At 38.9% G+C, this 23,648-nt stretch overlaps 1 protein-coding gene across 3 annotated transcripts in view; it reads left to right on the forward strand.

Annotated features, from left to right (window-relative positions):
* CR1 (complement C3b/C4b receptor 1 (Knops blood group)) overlaps positions 1 to 23,648 on the forward strand; it is a 133,167-nt gene that overhangs the window by 63,695 nt on the left and 45,824 nt on the right. For 2 of the 3 annotated variants that reach the window (XM_065532037.2, XM_065532042.2), the window contains exons 20-27: positions 2,139 to 2,224; positions 4,349 to 4,747; positions 6,783 to 6,959; positions 7,047 to 7,149; positions 8,121 to 8,206; positions 10,848 to 11,075; positions 13,615 to 13,794; positions 14,909 to 15,008. In XM_065532037.2, coding sequence (XP_065388109.1) covers positions 2,139 to 2,224; positions 4,349 to 4,747; positions 6,783 to 6,959; positions 7,047 to 7,149; positions 8,121 to 8,206; positions 10,848 to 11,075; positions 13,615 to 13,794; positions 14,909 to 15,008 — 1,359 coding nt within the window. The remainder of the gene's footprint in view (positions 1 to 2,138; positions 2,225 to 4,348; positions 4,748 to 6,782; positions 6,960 to 7,046; positions 7,150 to 8,120; positions 8,207 to 10,847; positions 11,076 to 13,614; positions 13,795 to 14,908; positions 15,009 to 23,648) is intronic. The other variant, XM_065532049.2, reaches the window with a different exon arrangement.

The raw sequence follows: 23,648 nt of genomic DNA on the forward strand, positions 1-23,648 counted from the left end.
GGGGGAACCTCTCTAAGGCATACAGCACAAAACCATTGAGCTTATGACTAGAAACAGGAAATACATGTAAAAGAGACCAGTCTGAAAAATCCGGAGAAATTTTACAAAAGAGATTTACTGCCAAGAAACCAGGCAAACTTTCAGAACACTCTCCTTTTCATATTGGTAACAAGATTCAATTGTACAAATACTTCTGTGAAACTAGCCATGAAGTTTGTATGTGAATGAATATATGTATTCCATGGGTTTATATATTTCATTTCATACATGTGATATATATATACATAAATATATATATATATATACATAAATATATATATATATATATCTCACAATGAATATTGCAGAAAATTAAAGCAAAGAGTAAGAGGAGTTAACCAAATTTTCCCTGAATGCAGCGGGGAAAGCTGAAAAGGAGAAGACAGGCAGGCACAGTGGCTCACACCTGTAATCCCAACACATTGAGAGGCTGAGACAAGAGAACCACTTGAGCCCAGGAGCTCGAGACCAGCCTGGGCAACATGGCAAAACCCCATCTCTACAAAAAAGTATAAAAATTAGCTGGGCGTGGTGGTGTGTGCCTGTAGTCACAACTAGGGAGGAGACTGAGGTGGGAGGATCACCTGAGGCCAGGAGGCTGAGGCTTCAGTGAGCCATGATGGCACCCCTGCACTCCAGCCTGGATGACAGAATGAGATCCTGTCTCCAAAAAGGAAAGACATATGTAACACAGTGTCAGGATTCAAAATACATGTAACAAAAATTCTAGAAGGGTAAACATATAAGCCCATACCTAGCCATCACTAGGGAAACTTCTGTGTTTCAGGGATAGAGAAAAAAACTCAGAGTCCAGAAATAAAATGTGAAAATATAATACCCGCAAAAGAAGTAAATTTATTGGCACCACATTGATTCTATACAACACGAAATGGTATAAGGTAGCATTTCTATTGCACCAAGCTAATATTCACACCTAGAGGCTCCAGACACACATTAAAGGATAAGCAAAGACACAAAAATTGTACCATTTAAGTATGCTTCCCAGGCAATTCATGAGCAAATTTTTAAAAAGGAGAATGATGAATTCCAAAAGAAATTTCAATAAGATAGGATATTGGTAAAAAGAAAAAACAACAATAAAAAAAAAGTACACATAAAAATTTGGCAATGTAATCATAATTTATTAATAATCTCTCTAAACTCATAGAACATATCAATAAAACCAGAAAATGTGAGACAGTAACAAAAGGTAGGCTAGACTTACATTACAGAAAAGATAAGTAGACTGACTATATAGAGTTTCAGTCTAAAATGGAGAAAATAGATTTAAATATCTGTTGTGTGCATATTTATAATATACATGCACACGTATAAAATGAAATTCCTCATTGGAAAACATACGAAGTTTAATTTCCAAATTATTAGAATGACTAAAACAGCTGAATTTATCTCTTCCATATAGCAAGCGAGAGGGAAGGAAAAGGCAAGGAATGCATTTATCTCCTCCACCAGAAATAAGCCCCCTCATGTTTGGGTCAGGTCATTTTATTCATTGCTTTCTCCACATCCTCATCATTGGGCATCATGAAATCAGTGAAAAAGGCAGTGAAAGAATGATGATGAAAGCAAATCAAATGTATCATTTATCTCAATACATGTGGTTTAATCTTCTTGTTGAAAGACAAAGTCTCCTAGACAAGATCAACAGCAACAAATCTTGTATTTATAAAAAACATGTCTCAAGTAAGATGACATAGTATTATGCACACACACACACACAAATTACGGGAAAATGCAAACAAAAAATGGCAGAAATAGTATTTAAAGAAAATAGAATTTATGAAAAAAAATTGTCAAACAGGTCTACAAAATAATTGTTTTATTTTGGTGCCAGGTACAGTCCACAATGAAGCCAACATATTAAGAAGCAAAGTGGGCCAGGAGAAGTTAGAGCAAAAATATCTCTTTCAATGAGAGAATAGGAAAAAGAACTAGAAAAGCTGGGAACAACAGGTAAAGTTTAGGCTAGGCCTTAGACTTCTCCTACATTGTAATCCTTCTGGTTTGCCATATATGCATGCTGTGAGGACATTGATGAGGCATGTACAGCACAATTATTTTCCACTGTTTGCCTTTAGGCACCGACTCATTGGTCACTCATCTGCTGAATGTGTCATCTCAGGCAATACAGCCCATTGGAGCACGAAGCCGCCAATTTGTCAACGTGAGTTGAAGTCTCTTTCCCCATTCACCCCACCGTTTAATCCTAGAGTTGTCCTCCTAGAATCACAAAGAATGAATCTCATGCCTCTTGGAAATGGTATCCTTCTGATATTTGAAGAATCCAGTCATATCCTTAGAATGGCTCACAGTATCCCAAACTTCCACCTTCACCTAGAAATGCGTTTTTGTTTTTTTCTTATCTCAAGGTCTAATTTATTTTAAACTAGTCTTGAGCTCATTTAAACAGCCCCCAATTTCCTCCTCTGTTGGTTGAACACCCGCAGTTTGAAGAGCATTTTCTTCAGTGAAGTCAACAAATACAAAGTCAGTGAAATAAACCCTATATCCTCTCTGCAAGCTCTTAGTATCACATCGGATATTCAAGCCATGTAGCTCTTTCTTCCTTCTTATTCTTTGTCTAAACAGGATCATGCCGTCTTCCCTGTGAGTTGTTTGGAAGATGAGCTTTCTACATTTTGGGGAGCAAAGGGAATGAGCAATTGCAAGCTAAAAAGGAATATAAAATGTGTATAATCCTGCATTTGGTGATGGTGTGAGGAAATCAGCAATTTCAAACCCAGTTGGTGGGAAGATAAGTAGGAACCAACTTTATAGAAGGTCAACATACTGGCTGGGCACTGCCCCACAGTACAGTAGGACACAGTATTCAGTTCTTCCACGATCAGACGAGATTGGGCGCATTCAGGGTGGTATGGCTGTAGATCAGTATCCAGTTATTTTTATTACTTCTGAATCTGTAAGTATCTTGTTTATTCTATGTAATATTATATATTTGTGCTTTGTCTTTATTAGTTCTGCCAGAGTTTTTTGTCTTATTATTTAATAAAGATGCTATACTGAGCCACGTGTGGTGACTCAAACTTGTAATCCCAGCACTTTGGGAGGACTAGGTGAGCAGATAGCTTGAGTACAGGAGTTCGAGACCAGCTTGTACAACATGGTGAAACCCTGTCTCTCCAAAAAATACAAAACTCAAACGGGCATGGTAGCACACGCCTATAGTCCCAACTACTCGGGAGACTGAGAGGTGGGAGGATTGCTTGAGCCAGAGAGGTTGAGGCTGCAACGAGCCATCATCGGGCCACTGCACTTCAGCCTGGGCAGCAGAGCAAGACCCTGTCTCAAAAAAAATGCTATGCTATATGCTTTATTATATTAATATCCAATACCACAAAGGCAAGTGCCTTCTATAGAGAGAGAACTAAATTAATAATGGTGAGATAACATAGTTAAATTCTCATTTAGCAGGAGAAATAAAAACATAGACTATAGGCTAGGCGCAGTGGCTCATGCCTGTAATCCCAGTACATTGGGAGGCTGAGGCGGGCAGATCACTTGAGGTCAGGAGCTCGAGACCAGCCTGGTCAATATGGTGAAACTCCATCTCTACTAAAAATCCAAAAGTTAGCCATGTGTGGTGCTGCATGCCTCTAATCCCAGCTACTCAGGAAGCTGAGGCAGGAAACTCGCTTCAACTTGGGAGATGGGGGTTGCAGTGAGCCAAGATCATGCCACTGCACTCCAGCCTGGGGAACAGAGTGAGACTCTGTTCAAAAAAAAAAAAAAACAAGAAAAAAAAAGTGGGCTCTAATAATATGTAGACACATTTAGTGAAATAAGGCTAACTGAGTAGAACAGAACTCATAATATTTTACAACTGTAAGAACATGTCTGTACATTAGCAAATATTAGATGAGAATAATATTGTCAATATTTACTTCTGGTAATTTGGAATTTAAAAAAAACTGTTAGCAAAATTTACTATAAAGTGTAATTATTAGAAACCAGGCTGGATGCAGTGGCTTACGCTTATAATCCCAGCACTTTGAAAGTCCAAGGCAAGCAGATTGTTTGAGGCCAGGAGTTCAAGACTAACCTGCCCAACATGGCCAAACCCCATCTCTACTAAAAATAGAAAAATAAACCAGACACAGTGGTGCATGCCTGTGATCCCAGCTACTCGGGAGGTTGAGGTGGGAGGATTGCTGGACCTCGGAAGTGGAGGCTGCAGTGATCCGAGATGGTGCACTGCACTCCAGCCTGGGTGACCGCAAGACTCTGTCCCAAGGTTTTGTTTTGGTTAACTTGCTGTCTCCTTTTCCAGGAATTCCTTGTGGGCTACCCCCAGCCATCACCAATGGAGATTTCATTAGCACCAACAGAGAGTATTTTCACTACGGATCTGTGGTGACCTACCGCTGCAATCTTGGAAGCGGAAAGAAAAAGCTGTTTGAGCTCGTGGGTGAGCCCTCCATATACTGCACCAGCAAAGATGGCCAAGTGGGCATCTGGAGCGGCCCGGCCCCTCAGTGCATTATACCTAACAAATGTACGCCTCCAAATGTGGAAAATGGAATATTGGTATCTATCAACAGAAGCTTATTTTCCTTAAATGAAGTTGTGGAGTTTAGGTGTCAGCCTGGCTTTGTCATGAAAGGACCCCGCCGTGTGCAATGCCAGGCCCTGAACAAATGGGAGCCAGAGTTACCAAGCTGCTCCAGGGGTGAGTGTGACTGAGGCCTAGAAGGTCCCTGCAAATGACATGCATTGCTGTTGGATCAGGAGATCAGTATTTGTTCAGGGGGAGGGATGTGTGGTGAGGAGGGTGGGAAAGTAAGTTTTGGGGGAAGAAGCATGAAATTAAGAATCGGGGGTGTGCATGCACCCATGCATATGTGTCTTCATTTTGAAAAGCAAGACCTTAATTAGCCAAGAAAAAAGCTATTTTGGACTGACTTATTAATCAATTCTCAGGGCAAAGTAACAGCTGCAATCTCTCTCAATTATATTGAAAAATTATATGGACTTTATGGTCAACTGTGCACTAAGCACTTTATATGCATTTTCTCATTCATTGTTTACAACAACAGTTTGAAATTGTGCTGTTGTATTATCCATTTAATAGTGACATCAGCTTGGTCTTTCAGAGGTTAAATAAATTAGCCAAGTCACATGTTCTAAGTGAGACACCCAAGATTTTAAAAGGCAGGTGTGTTAGACCCCAGAGTCTGAATGTTTTGTCTCTTGCCATACTTCTATCAGCATCCATTGGTGAAAGAAAGAGACTGGCTTACAAAGATAGAAATCATAGCCTCATAATAGAGACAAAGACCTTAGAGTTTGTCTACAATGGTCTGCCTCCTACATTTTATTTTTTATTTTATTTTATTTAAAAACTATTTATTAGAGTTGAGGTCCCACTCTGTTGCCTAGGCTGAAGTACAGTGATACAATCATGGCTCACTGCAGCCTCAAACTCCTAGGCTCAAGCCATCCACATCCTACATTTTATCCCTAGGAGTCTAAGTCAAGAGTGAAAGTAACTTGTTCAAAGCCAGTTAAATATTTCTAAATTCATCTTTAATGAAGTATAGATTAGGTTGATGTTAAAATGGGTTCTGATGCCCTAAGCATGAATGAACATGACTATAAATAAAGGCAGATGTTGAGTCAAATACTCTCCAAATAATATGCCTCTGGTGACAAAGGACTGGTTTATTTAAGGGCTTATGTTTTTGATGGCTCATCTTGTCTACTGATGCCACAATAGCTGGCTTAGCAGCTGAGTGGGAGGTGTTATGGCTGATACGTAGGGACAGAGAAAGAGCTTACAATTCTTCTACCAACCCATGTTAGCCTTGTGCAACCACTGAGCTGGGAAGACGAACAGATAAAGGGATATAAAGACGGATGTGTTGAGGCAGGAGATGGGCAGGGCTTGTGTTCTGGTCACAATCCTGTTGACCAAAACAGGCTCTGGCCCAGACAGGATGAAGTGAAAAAACAGCAGGAACCAGCAGATGGCGATGAAAGCAATTGCTAGCTGCCCTCATAGTCCCATCAGCACCATGACAGTTTACAAATGCCATGGCAACGACCTAGAAGTTACCACCCTTTTCCTGGAAAGTTCTAAATAACTCGCCCCTCAATCTGCATTGATCCATTCCTTAATTTACATGTAACTGAAACAGGTTTACAGGAGTATAAATACAGTTGGCTGCCAGCAGCCCTTATGTTGCTGACTCTGAGTGCACTGTCTGTGAGTTAGCCCTGCTCTGCAAGTGGCAGCGCCCTTCACTAAAAGATTGTTGTGTGGCACCACTGGCTCATCCCTGAATTCTTTCCTGGGTGAGGCAAGAACCCTTCCAGAGTAAGCCCCGATTTGGGGGCTTGCCTGTCCAGAAACAGTATGACTGTACTTTAGTCATTGGTGTGCAATCAGAGAAATTGGGGGAAATCTGTAGAACAGACTTGGTCTCAGGTGACAGTCTCATTACCTGACTAACAATGGTACAAATCGGGATTACCTTCCTAGGAAATATGTAGATGGAGAATCCACCAATACTAATAACTCCACATTGGATAGCCAGAGCTAGGAGAAAATACCTCATGCCCTGTAGATTTACAAGTGAATTTGGGGCCTTGTGCTAGGGAGAATTGGGTTCTATTTCTCTATGTCTGACTAGCTATGAGGCCTTCAGGAAGCATAGGAAATTCCCCCGTAAGTAACAAGTGCTCTGGAACTGTCCTTTCCACAGTGTGTCAGCCACCTCCAGAAATCCTGCATGGTGAGCATACCGCAAGTCATCAGGACAAATTTTCACCTGGGCAGGAAGTGTTCTACAGCTGTGAGCCCGGCTATGACCTCAGAGGGGCTGCGTCTCTGCACTGCACGCCCCAGGGAGACTGGAGCCCTGAAGCCCCCAGATGTGCAGGTGCCTCAACTCTCTAGCTTCCAGATTGCTCTCTTTACCCCGCACATGGAGGTCTTACTCCTATTTTCTCTTTTTTTCTTCTTCTAGTGAAATCCTGTGATGACTTCTTGGGTCAACTCCATCATGGCCGTGTGCTAGTTCCATTTAATCTCCAGCTTGGGGCAAAGGTGTCCTTTGTCTGTGATGAAGGGTGAGTGTGACCCAGAATTAAGATCAAGGACTTAGCACTGGAGAGTGACTCTTGAGCTCAAGGATCAATCCAAAAAGAGGGCTGACCTAGGAAAAGAAGAACCCAGGGAGATTAACTTCTGGAAGTGTAGTTTTAAAATAAGGGTAGGGACTAAGTGACACTACTATCAAGAGATAAAGAGATGAAGAAAAAATGGCACATATAACTCAGTGTCAAGTATAAACAGAAATACAATCACCAGTCCACAAAAGGGGACTGGCCTAGTGGAAAAGAAGTACTAGAGGAGACTAATATCTGAAACAATGATTGGAAAGTATGGTATGAACCAGCTGGATCCATGAACAGAAGTTTAAAAAGCAAAAAGCTCAACTCATTTGATTTCTCACTTATAGAGGCTCAGAAGTAAAATCATTTTGGAAAATGTGCAGCTTCCAGTAAGGGACAAAGAAAAAACAATGGGAAGAATACAACAGATCTTGAAAAAAAAAGTATATATATACAAATACGGAACATTAGATATACGAATAAATAATAATTTGCAGACATGAAGAGATAAATAACTATTCTAGGGGGTTGTTAAGAAAAGTTTGATATATAAGAGAAAGTTGTGTATAAGATAAAATAGCATGCAAAGTGTATTTCAAAAAACTTTTAAACAAATAAATAGTGGAATTTGGAATAGGAATGAAAGAGTAAGTAGAAATATTCTAAAATCCAATTATGTATGATTGACAACTTCACCAGCTGTTATTGCTTTGTCCTCACTGAAAGCTACACTTTTTCCAAAAAGATTTTGCTTCTGAGCCCCTGTCAATGAGAAACTAAGTGAGTTGAGCATTTTCAACTGTGCTTTAGCTTGAGCAGTAAAATGTTAATTAACTTACGAATTCTCAGGGAGGAGGTTGAGATCTGTCAATGAAGGGAAGAGAGAAATGGTGCATTCACCCAGCCACTACTGCTTTGTTCTTTAGGTTTCGCTTAAAGGGCAGCTCCGTTAGTCATTGTGTCTTGGTTGGAATGAGAAGCCTTTGGAATAACAGTGTTCCTGTGTGTGAACGTGAGTAGATGGAATACTTGTTCAGTCTGCATCTTTCTCTTTGTTTTTTTTCTTAATGTGGTTTGCCCCATGGGATTATCTACTGTTGGTCCCGCTGTTTATGCCTACTTTTGATAGAAATAGTTCTTTGTTGGAATAGATACAAGCAACGTTTTGGGGAAAAATAAACCTGAGAATCATGTGTTTTGGGTACCCTCCTATAAATATTTATGAGGAGAGTCTGTGCTATAAATAGAGAGAAATGCTTCATAGAAATAAATGTATGGTAAGATGCTGGGCTAAATTTTTCTCTTCTTTCCTGTCAAAAGTAATAGTCATACTTCAACTTTTCAGTTCTTCCCTCAATCATCCATTTAGTCACATACTCATTCTTTCAACAGAAAATTATTTGAGTACCTACTATGTGCCAAGCAATCTTCTGGGAACTGGGAATATGCCTATAAATAAGACAGATAAGTCCATGTTTAGATTTTTGTGCAAGGATAAAGATAAAAATCAAAGACATGAATAGAAATGTTCAAATGATACTAAGTGTTATTAAGAAAATGCTCTTAATTGAGTCAGTGCTCTCAATTGAGAAAGTAGCTGAGGGCCCAAAAGGCAATTGTAGTCAAGCAAACCTCTGGGTGTACCTGAGGGTTCACGCTGGGAGGCTGTTGCAGCAATCTCATCAGAGATGTTGGCCCAGGATAGCAATTGGGAAAGATGATGATGAGAAGTGATCAAATTCTGGATATATTTTGAAGGTGCAGATGACGGAATTTGGTGATGGTGCTTAGATAGAGGGTGTGAAAGAAAGAGAAGAATCATAAACAGTTTCTAGGTTTTTGGCCAGAGCAACCGCCAGGGTAGAATTTGCCTTAGCTGAAATGCAGGGGACTGTGTGAAGTTTGGGAAGGGGAAAATCAAAAGTTACTCTTGGGACATAATTTTAGTGTTCCTCTTAGATATCCAGATGGATATGTTAGAGAGTCCCAGACTGCCCACAGATATGTAGAAGCCCTCATTGTATCTGCTATGCTTGAAATCAGGACTGAAAGAGATCTTCACCTAGGGAGTGAGTGCTGCTAGAGAACAGATGCATGGACTGAGCCTGGATGTCCAGGATTAAGAGTTGAAAAGGTGAGAAGGAATCAGCAAAGGGGATTATAATGAAGCAGCCACTGCAATAAGAGAAAACACAGGAGGGTGAGGTGCCCTGGAAGCCAAGGGTGTAAATTCCTTTAAAGGACTAGATTAATCAACTGTGTCAAATTCCATAGAGAGGTCAAATTAGGTGAGAACAGAAAATTGATCTTTGGGTTTAGCAACTTGGAGGTAACAAGTGGCAGTTTCAGTGGAGTACTGGCAAACACTGATTGGAATGAATTCTAGGGAGAATAAACAGAGGAACTGTAACAGATCATAAACAGTATCTTAGAGGAGTTTTCATGTAAAGAGAGTAGAAATAGGACTATAGCTGGAGAGGGAAATGGCAGCAAGGGGGTTGCTTTTGATTTTTAAGAGGGCAGAAAATAGTGCGTTAAAACCAGAAACACTACTATGTCCAATCTATCCATTTACTTCTTCACTAAATTAATCAGGATATTGGTTCCCCTTCTGATCATAGCTATTAAAAATACAAGTGTACAATAGAATTTCGCTCAAATGAATACTTTGCCTTAAATTATTTCAATGTCTTGTACTGATTTATACGATGAAACTTGATAATTTCATCTTACATTGTTGGAAGTCAGCTATTTGACAATCTTAACTTCCCTGGAATAGTTAAGAAGTATGAAAGAAAAGAAAGAGAAAATACCCTAATGAACCCAACATATATCTGAAATTGCTTACTAGAGTGTAAACATTGGTTAAGCTATTTTAACCTTTGATTAGTTTATCTATAATTCTTTTAAACTGTAATATCCTCTTTCCAAATTCAAAGCAAATTAGAAAGGGGAAGGATGTCCCCAAATAGAGGCATTCCAAGGAATAAATGTGTTTGTTTAGTGGGGGAAAAAAAAAAACCTTTAAAAACCAATGAGTATCTCAAAAAACCATAACATTCTTGAGCCTTTTGAAACATATATAGGAGTACACAGTATATTTTATTTCATTTGACAGCATTACTGTAATCTTTCATCTTTATTTTGAAAATCATAATCTGGCATCATCAAGAAAAATTAAATCACTGATATACAAATAATAAATGCATAATATATTTTAGAAAGATGTCTCTAGGATGAAGATTCTTGATGTCAAAGATCATATTTATCTTGTGCTTAAAACAGTACTTGACATACAGCAGATATTCAAAAAATGCTTGTTGAATTAATGGATGATTCCCCTTTAATGTGACTATGAAGATTTTTATTTACTTTAAAGGAATATACCCTTTATTATTCAGAAATATTAACTATCTGAAAAATTTAGGATGCTTAATTTGGCAATGGCTTTTGTAATAAACATTGATTTAGTCGTCATTTCATTTAGCTCCATCTTAGCAGAGGTCTAATACATTTATTTTGCAGTTTCTACTTTCCTTAAGAAAAAAAGTATGCTTAATTGGCAACACAGTCACAGTATGACAACTGTAGAATCACCTTGGATAATAATTTAAAATTTTTTATGGAATTGAGAGCTCTTGTTTTCTTTCTAGATATCTTTTGTCCAAATCCTCCAGCTATCCTTAATGGGAGACACACAGGAGCTCTCCTTGGAGATATTCCCTATGGAAAAGAAATATCTTACACATGTGACCCCCACCCAGACAGAGGGATGACCTTCAACCTCATTGGGGAGAGCACCATCCGCTGCACAAGTGACCCTCAAGGGAATGGGGTTTGGAGCAGCCCCGCCCCTCGCTGTGAACTTTCTGTTCGTGCTGGTCAGTATCTGTTTCCACATATCCTAAATGGGTTCAGAATATCTGGACCCATCCCTCATGTTTCTGTAATAAGACTATGGTATGTTTTTGTGAGCTTAACTTTGTCATAAGTGGACATGACAAAATTACATACCATAGCTAAAACAGATGGGTTTCAGCAGTGCCAAGGTATGTTTAAATCTATAAGATGAGAACTCTTCTTGCTGGAGGAGTGGAAGAGGGTGGGGTAATGGGACTGAGGGGAGGGGTGGAGGGAAGGTAGTAGGGTGCAGTGATGTAATTCAGGAGGAAAAATGTATTCACTGGAGAGGACATGAAAACAACTGCCTATGAACACTAACCAGTATCTGTATAATTGACAGACACTCTCCATAAGTTCATGAGGGGTACATGGGCATGCAAAGTTCAAAATTGAAAATGTGGATATTATTTAGCTAAGGTTTTAAACTAGTGTTCTGCTGCATGGGCTAAGTAACCAAAAAGACTCTCTTCGTCTTGACTTAACGTTTGTCCACTTGTCAGCTTGCCTCCAGGTCGTCTCAATCTTTGTACTTGAACTGTTCCACTCAGGGTAAGAAGCAAGGAAACAGTAGCCCAAAGAAAAGAGTAGGAAAAGGAAGAGTCTGTTTCTTCCTAAGGAGGGGGAGAAGTCGCCTAGTCCTTTAGGGCAAATATTAGGTCTTTTCCAGAACAGAAGCTGTAGGAGATTAGGGATGTGGCACCAGCCTTGGAATATTCCATTATCCACAGGGAAGCCCTGAGAGAGAAGAACAAGCCAAGGTGAAAAGGCTAACCCTGATGACAGGCATTTAACCTGTCTGTTACCTTTACCCTCCAACTGAGTGCTACTCATCAGAATCCAGTAAATTTTTTTAATGCAAATGCCTAGACCCCAGTGAAGTCTTAATGAATGAACAGATGGAGGAAGTCTTCTCCAAAAGGAAGGGAGTGGAGTTCAGACTGTATTTGAAAATATGTAGCACATGGCTGGGCACAGTAGCTCACACCTATAATCCCAGCGCTTTTGGAGGCCGAGGTGAGAGGATTGTTTGAGGCCAGGAGTTCAAGACCAACCTGGCCAACACAGCAAGATCCTATCTCTATAAAAAATAAAATTAAAAAATTGTAAAACAAAAAAGTAAAAATACACAGCACACAATATACTCTCTCAAAAAGAAGACATAGCTTCTTACAGGAGGCTGATGGCTTAGTCTGTTTTGTTCTGGTTCTTGTTTTGTTTTGTTTTTGTGTGTGTATGTACTTTTTTTTTTTTTGAGAGAGGGTCTTGCTCTTTTGCCCAGGCTAGAGTAGAGTGGTGCAATTATAGTTTACTGCAGCCTCAACCTCCCTGGCTCAAGCAAGCCTCCCATCTCAGCCTCCCAAATAGCTGGGACCACAGGTGCATGCCACCTCGCCCAGCTAATTCTTGTATTTTATGTAGACCGGTTTTCGTCATGTTGCCCAGGCTGGTCTTGAACTCCTGGGCTAAAGCAATCCACCTGCCTTGGCCTCCCAAAGTGGTGGGACTACAAGGCGTGAGCCACCATGCCCAGCCTATTTTGTTTTATCTTTAAATGAGTGGTTTAGCATCAGAAGAACAACACTGTATTAGTTTCCTAGGGCTGCTGTAACAAATTACCACAAACTAGGTGGCTTAAAACAGAAGAAACTTACTATTTCACAGTTTTGTAGGCTAGAAGTCTGAAATTGAGATGTTGGCAGGGGTATTTTCCCATCTTCTAAGGCTCTAGAAAATAACCAATTCCTTACTTCTTCCAGCTCCTGCTGGTTCCTGGAATTCCTTGGTATTCCTTGGTTTGTGGATGCATCATTCCAATCCCTGCCTCCATCATAGCCTTTTCCCCTGTGTCTCTATATTTCAAATCCCTCCACTTTTTCCCTGATAGGGACACCAGTCATTGGATTTAGGGCCCACTCTAAGTAAAAGATGATCTAATCTCAAGATGCTAACCTTAATTCTATCTGAAAAACCATTATTACAAATAAGTTTCTATTCCGAGGTTTTAGGTAGAGATATCTTTTGGGAGAACATAATTCAACTCACTACAACGGGTATCTGCTATGAAAGGCCAGAGAGGCAGTTTATGCTGGGCACCCTGAGAATGGAGTAGATGGAGAGAGATAATAAAATATGTCTTGCTACTCATGAGTGAATTAGCACAAATACATGAGCATTTGAGCGGTTAACTGAGGATATAGGCACTCCGACAGGAGGTCTGACATATGAAACTACAAGCTGGAGTTCTTGTTTTGGTGAAATAAGGGAAGAAAGATCAGAAAGCTGAGTGATCTTCCAAATAGTAAAAAAAAAAAAAAAAAAAAAAAAAAAAAAAAAAAATTCCACTGAGTAGATGCCGTTGAAAAGTTTATGCCAAGGTAATATCAAAGAGAAGAAAATCTTTTGCTATTTTTGTAAGTCTGTTTCTGTGATCCACCTATCAGCTTAATTAGAGAGAAACAGGAGGTAGGGTGGAAGTCTCTCTGCTAACTTTGATATTCCTGTGGTTTTGTTCTCCAGGTCACTGTAAAACCCCAGAGCAGTTTCCATTTGCCAGTCCTACAATCCCAATTAATGACTTTGAGTTTCCAGTTGGGACATCTTTGAATTATGAATGCCATCCTGGGTATTTTGGGAGAATGTTCTCTATCTCCTGCCTAGAAAACTTGGTCTGGTCAAGTGTTGAAGACAACTGTAGACGTAAGTAACCCCTCCCTGGGAACTACTTCATGTCTCTTAAGGCATAGATGGGACCAGGCTTGGTGGCTCATGCCTGTAATCCCAGCACTTTGGGAGGCCAAAGCTGGCAGACAGCTTGAGCTCAGGAGCTCGCAACCAGCCTGGGGTTGCCCAAACCCCATCTCTACAAACAACAACAGTAAAAACAGTGTGGGATTTGATTCAATTTGCTCAAATTTTGGAGGCAAGATGTCTATATTTGCCCAAAGTATTTTGATAAAGGGTGGTCTTATGCATCACCCCTTTTTATTGCTCAGAGTTCCTGAACCTTGACTAGATGCTCATTTCATGAGAATGGCTCTCACAAAAGAATTAGAGAGAAAATTTATATTCACTGTAGATCATCCTTGATGGCTGAAACCATGAAATGAATGAAACAGGGATACAAAAGAAATTTATGTGGGTTACAGTGAACTGTGCTTGGCTAACTAAAAATAGGGGAGACATCTCAAATTTTGAGGCCTTTGATTTTGGCTGGTGGAATGATAGTACAACACTTTAGCCATAAATGACTTGTTTTGTTTTGTTTTTTGTTTTGTTTCTGTTGTTGTGTTTTTTGTTGTTGTTGTTGTTGTTTGTTTGTTTTTTCTGAGATGGAGCCTCACTCTGTCACCCAGGCCGGAGTGTGGTGCGATCTTGGCTCACTGCAACCTCCTGGGTTCGAGCAAGTCTCCCTGCCTCAGTCTCCTGAGTAGCTGGGATTACAGGCACCCATCCCCACGCCCAGCTAATTTTTGTATTTTTTAGTAGAGATGGAGTTTTGCCATGTTGGCCAGACTTGTCTTGAACTCCTGACCTCAGGAGATCTGCCTGCCTTGGCCCCCCAAAGTGCTAGGATTACAAGCGTGAGCCCATACATAACTTTTATTGGGAGATGTAAGGTAGTCTTTTTGAAAGTGGTGTTCTGTAGCTGCATGGTTCTGAAGTTGTCTGCCAAGTTTCTTCAAAGCAGTCAATTCCATTAAACAATTGGAACTGTATATGCTGTTTAGTATGCCACACTCCAGTTTGAACCTTACAAACAAAGGTAAGTTGAACTCTACACTTAATCCCAAATTCTGCTTCTTCCCCCTAGGAAAATCATGTGGAACTCCTCCAGAACCCTTCAATGGAATGGTGCATATAAACACAGATACCCAGTTTGGATCAACAGTTAATTATTCTTGTAATGAAGGGTGAGTTGAGAATACCATCTCTTGAATATGAGTTCCAGAACAGCAGAGTCAACTTTGGATCTAGTCTCAGATAGACAAACTAAACTATTGCTACCTTTACTTTAAAAGCAAGCAATAGGACTTCTAGATGGAGATGATACCTTGGACATAGCATATTATCAAAGGAATACAAAAAAGAAGGAACAATATGTATTGTATTGTAAACCAGGTGAGGGCACCATGTTCCTGTCAAAGACGGTACATGTGAAACCCGGTCAGGCATTCATTGGATGAAAAGGAGCAGCTTACAAATAAGTGAAAGGAAAAAAGGTAGTTGAACCATGTGAACCTCCTTAACTGAGATCGGTAGGTACTACCGTTGAGTTGGAGGACTCTGAAGCAGGGTTTGGGAGGGTAAATCTTAATTGTAACAGAAGCTCTGGAAGATAATGCATCAAAGTGCACACAAAGAGGAGAACACTATGGGGTTCTTGTTCTTGACTTCTCCTTGGGACAAGTAGCCACACCAGAAGCCATTGCCTCAACTGAGAAGGGGCTTTTAAAGACCCTGGAGTGGACCTCCAGCAAACTCCAGTAGACCTGCAGCAGAGGGGCCTGACTGTTAGAAGAAAAGCTAAGAAACATAAAGGAAGAGCATTAACATCAACAAAAAGGACGTCCACATGAAAACCCCATACAAAGGTCACCAACATCTAAGACTAAAGATAGATTAATCCACGAAGATGAGGAAAAACCAGCACAAAAAGGCTGAAAATTCCCAAAACCAGAATGCCTCTTCTCCTCCAAAGGATCCCAACTCCTTGCTAGCAAGGGAACAAAACTGGATGGAGAATGAGTTTGACAAATTGACAGAAGTAGGCTTCAGAAGGTGGGTAATCACAAACTCCTTCAAGCAAAAGGAGCATGTTCTAACCCAATGCAAGGAAGCAAGAGCCTTGAAAAACAGGTTAGAGGAATTTCTAACTAGAATAACCAGTTTAGAGAAGAACATAAATGACCTGATTGAGCTAAAAACACAACACAAGAACTTTATGAAGCATACACAAGTATCAATAGCCAAATTGATCAAGTGAAACAAAGGATATCAGAGATTGAAGATCAACTTAATGAAATAAAGCATGAAGACCAAAAAGAATGAAAAGGAATGAACAAAGCCTCCAAGAAATATGGGACTATGTGAAAAGACCAAATCTACGTTTGATTGGTGTACCTGAAAGTGCTGGAGAGAATGGAACCAAGTGGGAAAACACTCTTCAAGATATTATCCAGGAGAACTTCCCCAACCTAGCAAGACAGGCCAGCATTCAAATTCAGGAAATACAGAGAACACCACAAAGATACTCCTTGAGAAGAGCAACCCCAAGACACATAACCGTCAGATTCACCAAGGTTGAAATGAAGGAAAAAATGTTAAAGGCAGCCAGAGAGGAAGGTCAGGTAACCCACAAAGGGAAGCCCATCAGACTAACAGTGAATCTCTCTGCAGAAACCCTATAAGCCAGAAGAGAGTGGCGGCTAATACTTAACATTCTTAAAGAAAAGAATTTTCAACCCAGAATTTCATATCCAGCCAAACTAAGCTTCATAAGTGAAGGAGAAATAAAATCCTTTACAGACAAGCAAATGCTGAGGGATTTTGTCACCACCAGACCTGCCTTACAAGAGCTCCTGAAGGGAACACTAAACATGGAAAGGAATAACTGGTACCAGCCACTGTGAAAACATACCAAATTGTAAAGACCATCAACAATATGAAGAAACCACATCAACTAATGGGAAAAATAACAAGTTAGCATCATAATGACAGAATCAAATTTACACATAGCAATGCTAACATTAAATGTAAATTGGCTAAATGCCCCCAATTAAAAGACATTGACTGGCAAATTGGATAAAGAGTCAAGACCCATTGGTGTGCTGTATTCAGGAGACCCATCTCATGTGCAAAGACACACACAGGCGCAAAGTAAAGGGATGGAGGAATATTTACCAAGCAAATGGAAAGCAAATAAAAGCAGGGGTTACAATCCTAGACTCTGATAAAACATACTTTACACCAACAAAGATCAAAAGAGACGAGGGCATTACATAATGGTAAAGGGATCAATGCAACAAGAAGAGCTAACTATCCTACATATATATGCACCCAATACAGGAGCACCCAGATTCATAAAGCAAGTTCTTAAAGACGTACAAAGAGACTTAGATTCCCACACAATAATAGTGGGAGACTTTAACACCCCACTGTCAATATTAGAGAGATCAACGAGACAGAAGATTAACAAGGATATTCAGGACTTGAATCACCTCTGGACCAAGCAGACCTAATAGACATCTGTAGAACTCTCCACCCAAATCAGCAGAATATACATTCTTCTCAGCACTACATAGCACTTATTCTAAAATCGACCACATAATTGGAAGTAAAGCACCCTCAAAATGCAAAAGAATGGAAATCATAACAAACAGTCTTTCAGACCACGGTGCAATCAAATTAGAACTCAGCATTAAGAAACTCACTCAAAACCACACAACTACATGGAAACTGAACAACTTCTCTGAATGACTACTGGCTAAATAATGAAATTAAGGCAGAAATAAGTAAGTTCTTTGAAACTGATGAGAACAAAGACACACTACACCAGAATCCCTGGGACACAGCTAAAGCAGTGTGTACAGGGAAATTTATAGCACTAAATGGCCACAGGAGAAAGCAGAAAAGATCTAAAATCGACACTCTAACATCACAATTAAAGAACTAGAGAAGCAAAAGCAAACAAATTCAAAAGCTAGCAAAAGACAAGAAATAACTAAGATGAGAGCAGAACTGAGGAAGATAGAGACACGAAAAAAACTTCAAAAAATCAATGAATCCAGGAGCTGGTTTTTTGAAAAGATTAACAAAATAGACCACTAGCCAGACTAATAAAGAAGAAAAGAGAGAAGAATCAAATAGACACAATAAAAGATGATAAAGGGGATATCACCACTGATCTTATAGAAATACAAACTACCATCAGAGGATACTATAAACACCTCTGTGCAAATAAACTAGAAAATCTAGAAGAAATGGATAAATTCCTGGACACATACACCCTCCCAAAACTAAAACAGGAAGAAGTCGAATCCCTGAATAGGCCAAAAACAAGTTCTGAAATTGAGGCAGTAATTAATAGCCTACCAACCAAAAAAAGCCCTGGAACAGATGGATTCACAGTCAAATTCTACCAGAGGTACAAAGAGGAGCTGGTACCTTCCTTCTAAACTATTCCAAACAATAGAAAAAGAGGGACTCCTCCCTAACTCATTTTATGAGGCCAGCATCATCCTGATACCAAAACATGGCAGAGACACAACAAAAAAGGAAAATTTCTGGCCAATATCCCTGATGAACATTGATGCAAAAAAATCCTCAATAAAATACTGGCAAACTGAATCCAGCAGCACATCAAAAAGCTTATCCACCATGATCAAGTTGGCTTCATCCCTGCGATGCAAGGCTGGTTCAACATATGCAAATCAATAAACGTAATCCAGCACATAAACAGAACCAATGATAAAAACCACATGATCATCTCAATAGATGCAGAGAAGGGCTTCAATAAAATTCAACAGCCCTTCATGTTAAAAACTCTCAATAAACTAGGCGTTGATGGAATGTATCTCAGAATAATAAGAGCTATTTATAACAAACCCACACCAATATCATACTGAATGGGCAAAAGCTGGAAGCATGCCCTTTGAAAACCGGCACAAGACAAGGATGCCCTCTCACACCACTCCTATTCAACATAGTATTGGAAGTTCTGGCCAGGGCAATCAGGCGAGAGAAAGAAATAAAGGGTATTCAAATAGGAAGAGAGGAAGTCAAATTGTCTCTGTTTGTATATGACATGATTATATATTTAGAAAACCCCATTGTCTCAGCCTAAAATCTCCTTAATCTGATAGCAACCTCAGTAGTCTCAGGATACAAAATCAATGCAAAAATCACAAGCATTCCTATACACCAATAATAGACAAACAGAGAGCCAAATCATGAGTGAACTCCCACTCGCAATTCCTGCAAAGAGAATAAAATACCTTGGAATACAACTTACAAGGGATATGAAGGACATCTTCAAGTAGAGCTACAAACCACTGCTCAAGGAAGTAAGAGAGGACACAAACAAATGGAAAACATTTCATGAACATGGATAGAAATAATCAATATCGTGAAAATGGCCATACTGCCCAAGGTAATTTATAAATTCAATGCTACCCCCGTCAAACTACCAATGGCTTTCTTCACAGAATTAGAAAAACAAACAAACAAACAAACAAAACGACTTTAAAGTTCATATGGAACCAAGAAAGAGCCCGCATAGCCAAGACAATCCTAAGCAAAAAGAGCAAAGTTGGAGGCATCATGCTACCTGACTTCAAACTATACTACAAGACTACAGTAACCAAAACAGCATCGTACTGGTACCAATACAGATAATATAGACTAGTGGAACAGAACAGAGGCCTCAGAAATAACATCTACAATACAACCACACATGTACAATCATCTAGTCTTTGACAAACCTGACAAAAACAAGCAATGGGGAAAGGATTCCCTATTTAATAAATGGTATTGGGAAAACTGGCTAGCCATATGCAGAAAACTGAAGTTGGACCCCTTCCTTTACACCTTATACAAAAATTAACTCAAGATGGATTAAAGACTTAAATGTTAGATCTAAAACCATACAAACCCTAGAAGAAAACCTAGGCAATACCATTCAGGACATAGGCATGGGCAAAGTCTTCATGACTAAAACACCAAAAGCAATGGCAACAAAAGCCAAAATTGACAAATGGGATCTAATTAAACTAAAGAGCTTCTGCACAGCAAAAGGAACTATCATCAGAGTGAACAGGCAACCTACAAGATGGGAGAAAATTTTTGCAATCCATCCATCTGACAAAGGACTAATATTCAGAATCTACAAAGAACTTAAACAAATTTACAAGAAAAAACAACCCCACAAAAAGTGAGCAAAGGATGTGAACAAACACTTCTCAAAAGAAGACATTTATGCATCCAACAAACATGAAAAAAAGCTCATCATCACTGGTTATTAGAGAAACGCAAATGAAAACCACATTGAGATACCATCTCATGCCAGTTAGAGTGGTGATCATTAAAAAGTCAGGAAACAACAGATGCTGGAGAGGATGTGGAGAAATAGAAATGCTTTTACACTGTTGGTGGGAGTGTAAATTCGTTCAGCCATTGTGGATGAGTGTGGTGATTCCTTAGGGATCTAGGACCAGAAATATCATTTGACCTAGCAATCCCGTTACTGAGTATATACCCAAAGGATTGTAAATCATCCTTCTATAAAGACACATGCACACGTATGTTTATTGCAGCACTATTCACAATAGCAAAGACTTGGAACCAACCCAAATGCCCATCAATGATAGACTGGATAAGGAAAATGTGGCACATGTACACCATGAAATACTATGCAGCCATAAAAAAGGATGAGTTCATGTCCTTTGCAGGGACATGGATGAAGCTGGAAACCATCATTCTCAGCAAACTAAAACAGGAACAGAAAACCAAGCACCGCATGTTCTCATTCATAAGTGGGAGTTTATGAGAACAATGAGAACACATGGACTCAGGGAGGGGAACATCACACACTGGGGCCTGTCAGGGGGTAGGAGTCTAGGGGAGGGATAGCATTAGGAGAAATAGCTAATATAGATGACGGGTTGATGGGTGCAGCAAACCACCATGGCATGTGTATACCTACGTAGCACATCTGCACGTCCTGCACATGTATCCCAGAATTTAAAGTATAATAATAAAAAAAGACTGTGTACTCATTTTTGGTTGCCATGATAAATTCAGAGAGGGAAAACATGATATACATTAAATTTTACTGCAATAACTAAGTGCCCCTTGTCATCAACCTCATTCTATTCTATCACTAGAGTGAGTACCAGTATTCATCCTTTCTGACTGTCTGAGCCTGGATGATTTAAACTGCTTTTCACACAACCCCTTGACCAACCTCTTCTCACCTCCCATTGTGAATGAACATAGATTTCCCTATGTAAGCAAAACAAAATATCACCATATCTAAGGCAAGATAAAGCAATTGAAAATAAAAGAAATCAACCTAAGAGATCTGAGAAATATTCATCTGCACAACAGTTTACTCCAATAAACAGGGGACAATCTTTAGAAACCTCTCATATGTGTTTGTAACATAGAATTGATGAAACTATAAGAGGCATTTATAAGATGTAATTATCTGATATCAGAAAAGTTGAGATGTGAATGAAAAACATGGGCGTCTGAAAAGGAGTGGTGACTGGTAGATTGGAGCCTGCCCTCTACCGCCAGAAAAAAAAAAAAAACACCAAAGGGATCATGAAGACAAGATTGAATTCTCCAGAATTCATCAAGGACCAGACTTGAAACGACACACATATACACACAAACACACAGGGATATAATACAGAAATTCCAGAAAAGAAATAAAAGAAAGCAGAATGAGTAGAAGCATTAATTAGCACATAATGGAAGATAATTTCTCAGGCTAGAAAGAAAAATATTAAATTGATCCTTGAAGGCTTAATAAACAAACCAAGATTAACAATAATGGGTCCTGGCCCTACATGGAGAAAATTATGCCATCTAGATATAAAAACAAAATACTGCCACTCTCCAGATATAAACAGAAAACAAGAAATTCATATTAACACCAAGCTTCTGTTCTGTAACACTAAGTAGTAGAAGTTAGTGTTTGAGAGGAAATGTTGTACAATACAATTTCTGTACTCAGCCAAGCTGCCATTCATCTGCAAGGCACAGATGCATCATCTTAAATAAGCAGGAACCCCAAACATATACCAATTAGATACACTGCCTACAAAACGAAAAACTCCCACAAAGCTGTGGGAGTCTTATTTTTGAAGAAGAAATCAAAATTCCAAATGGTGTTGTATCAAAGAAATATTAATGGGGCACAAAATCAGTTAAATGGGGTCACTAAAACTGTTTTATTTAATATGGAAATAAAATATCAAAGCAGGACTAATTCTTGAAAGATAATTCGTGTAATATGAAAAGAAGAAACTTGTTATAAAAAATAGATTTTATTACTTTAGGAAGTTAGAGATCAAGTAACAAAAACCATCATAAACTTTTAATATGTGGGGGACACATATTCTTGACATAAAAAATAAAGAGAAAATGGTACTTCACACCAGTATAAAATCGAAATATATATGTTAAAAATCAAATTTTAAAAGATAATCAGAAGGGTGAAACAACTTGGTCCATAAAACAAAAGAGGGGTTAGAGAAACAAGAGCTAGCAAGCTTTCTGTCTGTTTTGGGAAACCAGTATTATTATGTTGAAGTGAATTAAAAAATGTGTTTTAATGCCTCAGTTTTTCTAATATAATAAATATTAACAGATATAAGCTCCAATGGTAAAACCACTTTGAGGTCCTTAACAATTTTTAAAGTGGGCGGGCGCGGTGGCTCATGCCTGTAATCCCAGCACTTTGGGAGGCCGAGGCGGGCAGATCACCTGAGGTCCGGAGTTCGAGACCAGCCTGGCCAACATGGGGAAACTCTGTCTCTACTAAAAATACAAAATTAGCCAGGCGTGGTGGTGCATGCCTCTAATCCCAGCTACTTGGGAGGCTGAGGCAGGAGAATCACTTGAACCTGGGAGGCGGAGGTTGCGGTGAGCCAAGACTGTGCCACTGCACTCCAGCCTGGGCAACAAGAGTGAAACTCTGTCTCAAAAAATAATAATATTAATAGTAATAACAATAATAAAAATGTTTAAGAGTGCAAAGAATTCTTGAGACCAAAAAAGTTTGAGAACTAGGGCTTGAAGGCCTTCAAGCAAAGATAGGAAAAGGCTATTGCAAGTATGGTACAAAGCACAGGGAGAAGGTTTTATAAATATATATATAATATATATAACATAAAATTCATCTGTATTATAAAAATAATAAATTTGATATAAATAAATATATAAATCTGATTTTTAACATTTTGATTGTATACTGGTGTAAAGTACCATTTTCTCTTATTTTTATGTCAAGAATATGTATCCTCTACATAGTGTAAGTTTATTATAGTTTTTCTTCATTCCTAACTTCCTAGCCGTAGTGATAAAATCTATTATTTTATATCAATAAAAATATTGATATAAATTTTATTTACATGATATACAACATTTAAATATAACAATATTTTATATTATAAAAAAACAATATTATATATTACCAAAAAAAACTCCATTTAGCAGAGCAAGAATGGAGTTTGTTTTGTACAGTGCTGAGTTCCAGCCCATAGAATTGTTAAATAAACAAAAATGAAAGAACACTATAAGATCAAACTTGTCTGTTATAATAGTAAATGTGAATGATTCTGATTCCCCCTTTAGAAAGACAAAGCCTTCTAAGTATGGTCAAAATTCTATTTACAGTAGCATCAGAAAGAATAAAATACTTAGGAATAAATTTAATCAAGGAGGCACAAGACCTGTGCACTGAAAACTCGGTAATTGAAAATGAGCAAATGATGTGATAGACATGTCTCCAAGGGAAATATACAAATGCCGATAAACACATAAAA

Source organism: Macaca fascicularis, chromosome 1 (assembly GCF_037993035.2).
Source record: "Macaca fascicularis isolate 582-1 chromosome 1, T2T-MFA8v1.1".
In the NCBI taxonomy this organism is placed as follows: domain Eukaryota; kingdom Metazoa; phylum Chordata; class Mammalia; order Primates; family Cercopithecidae; genus Macaca; species Macaca fascicularis.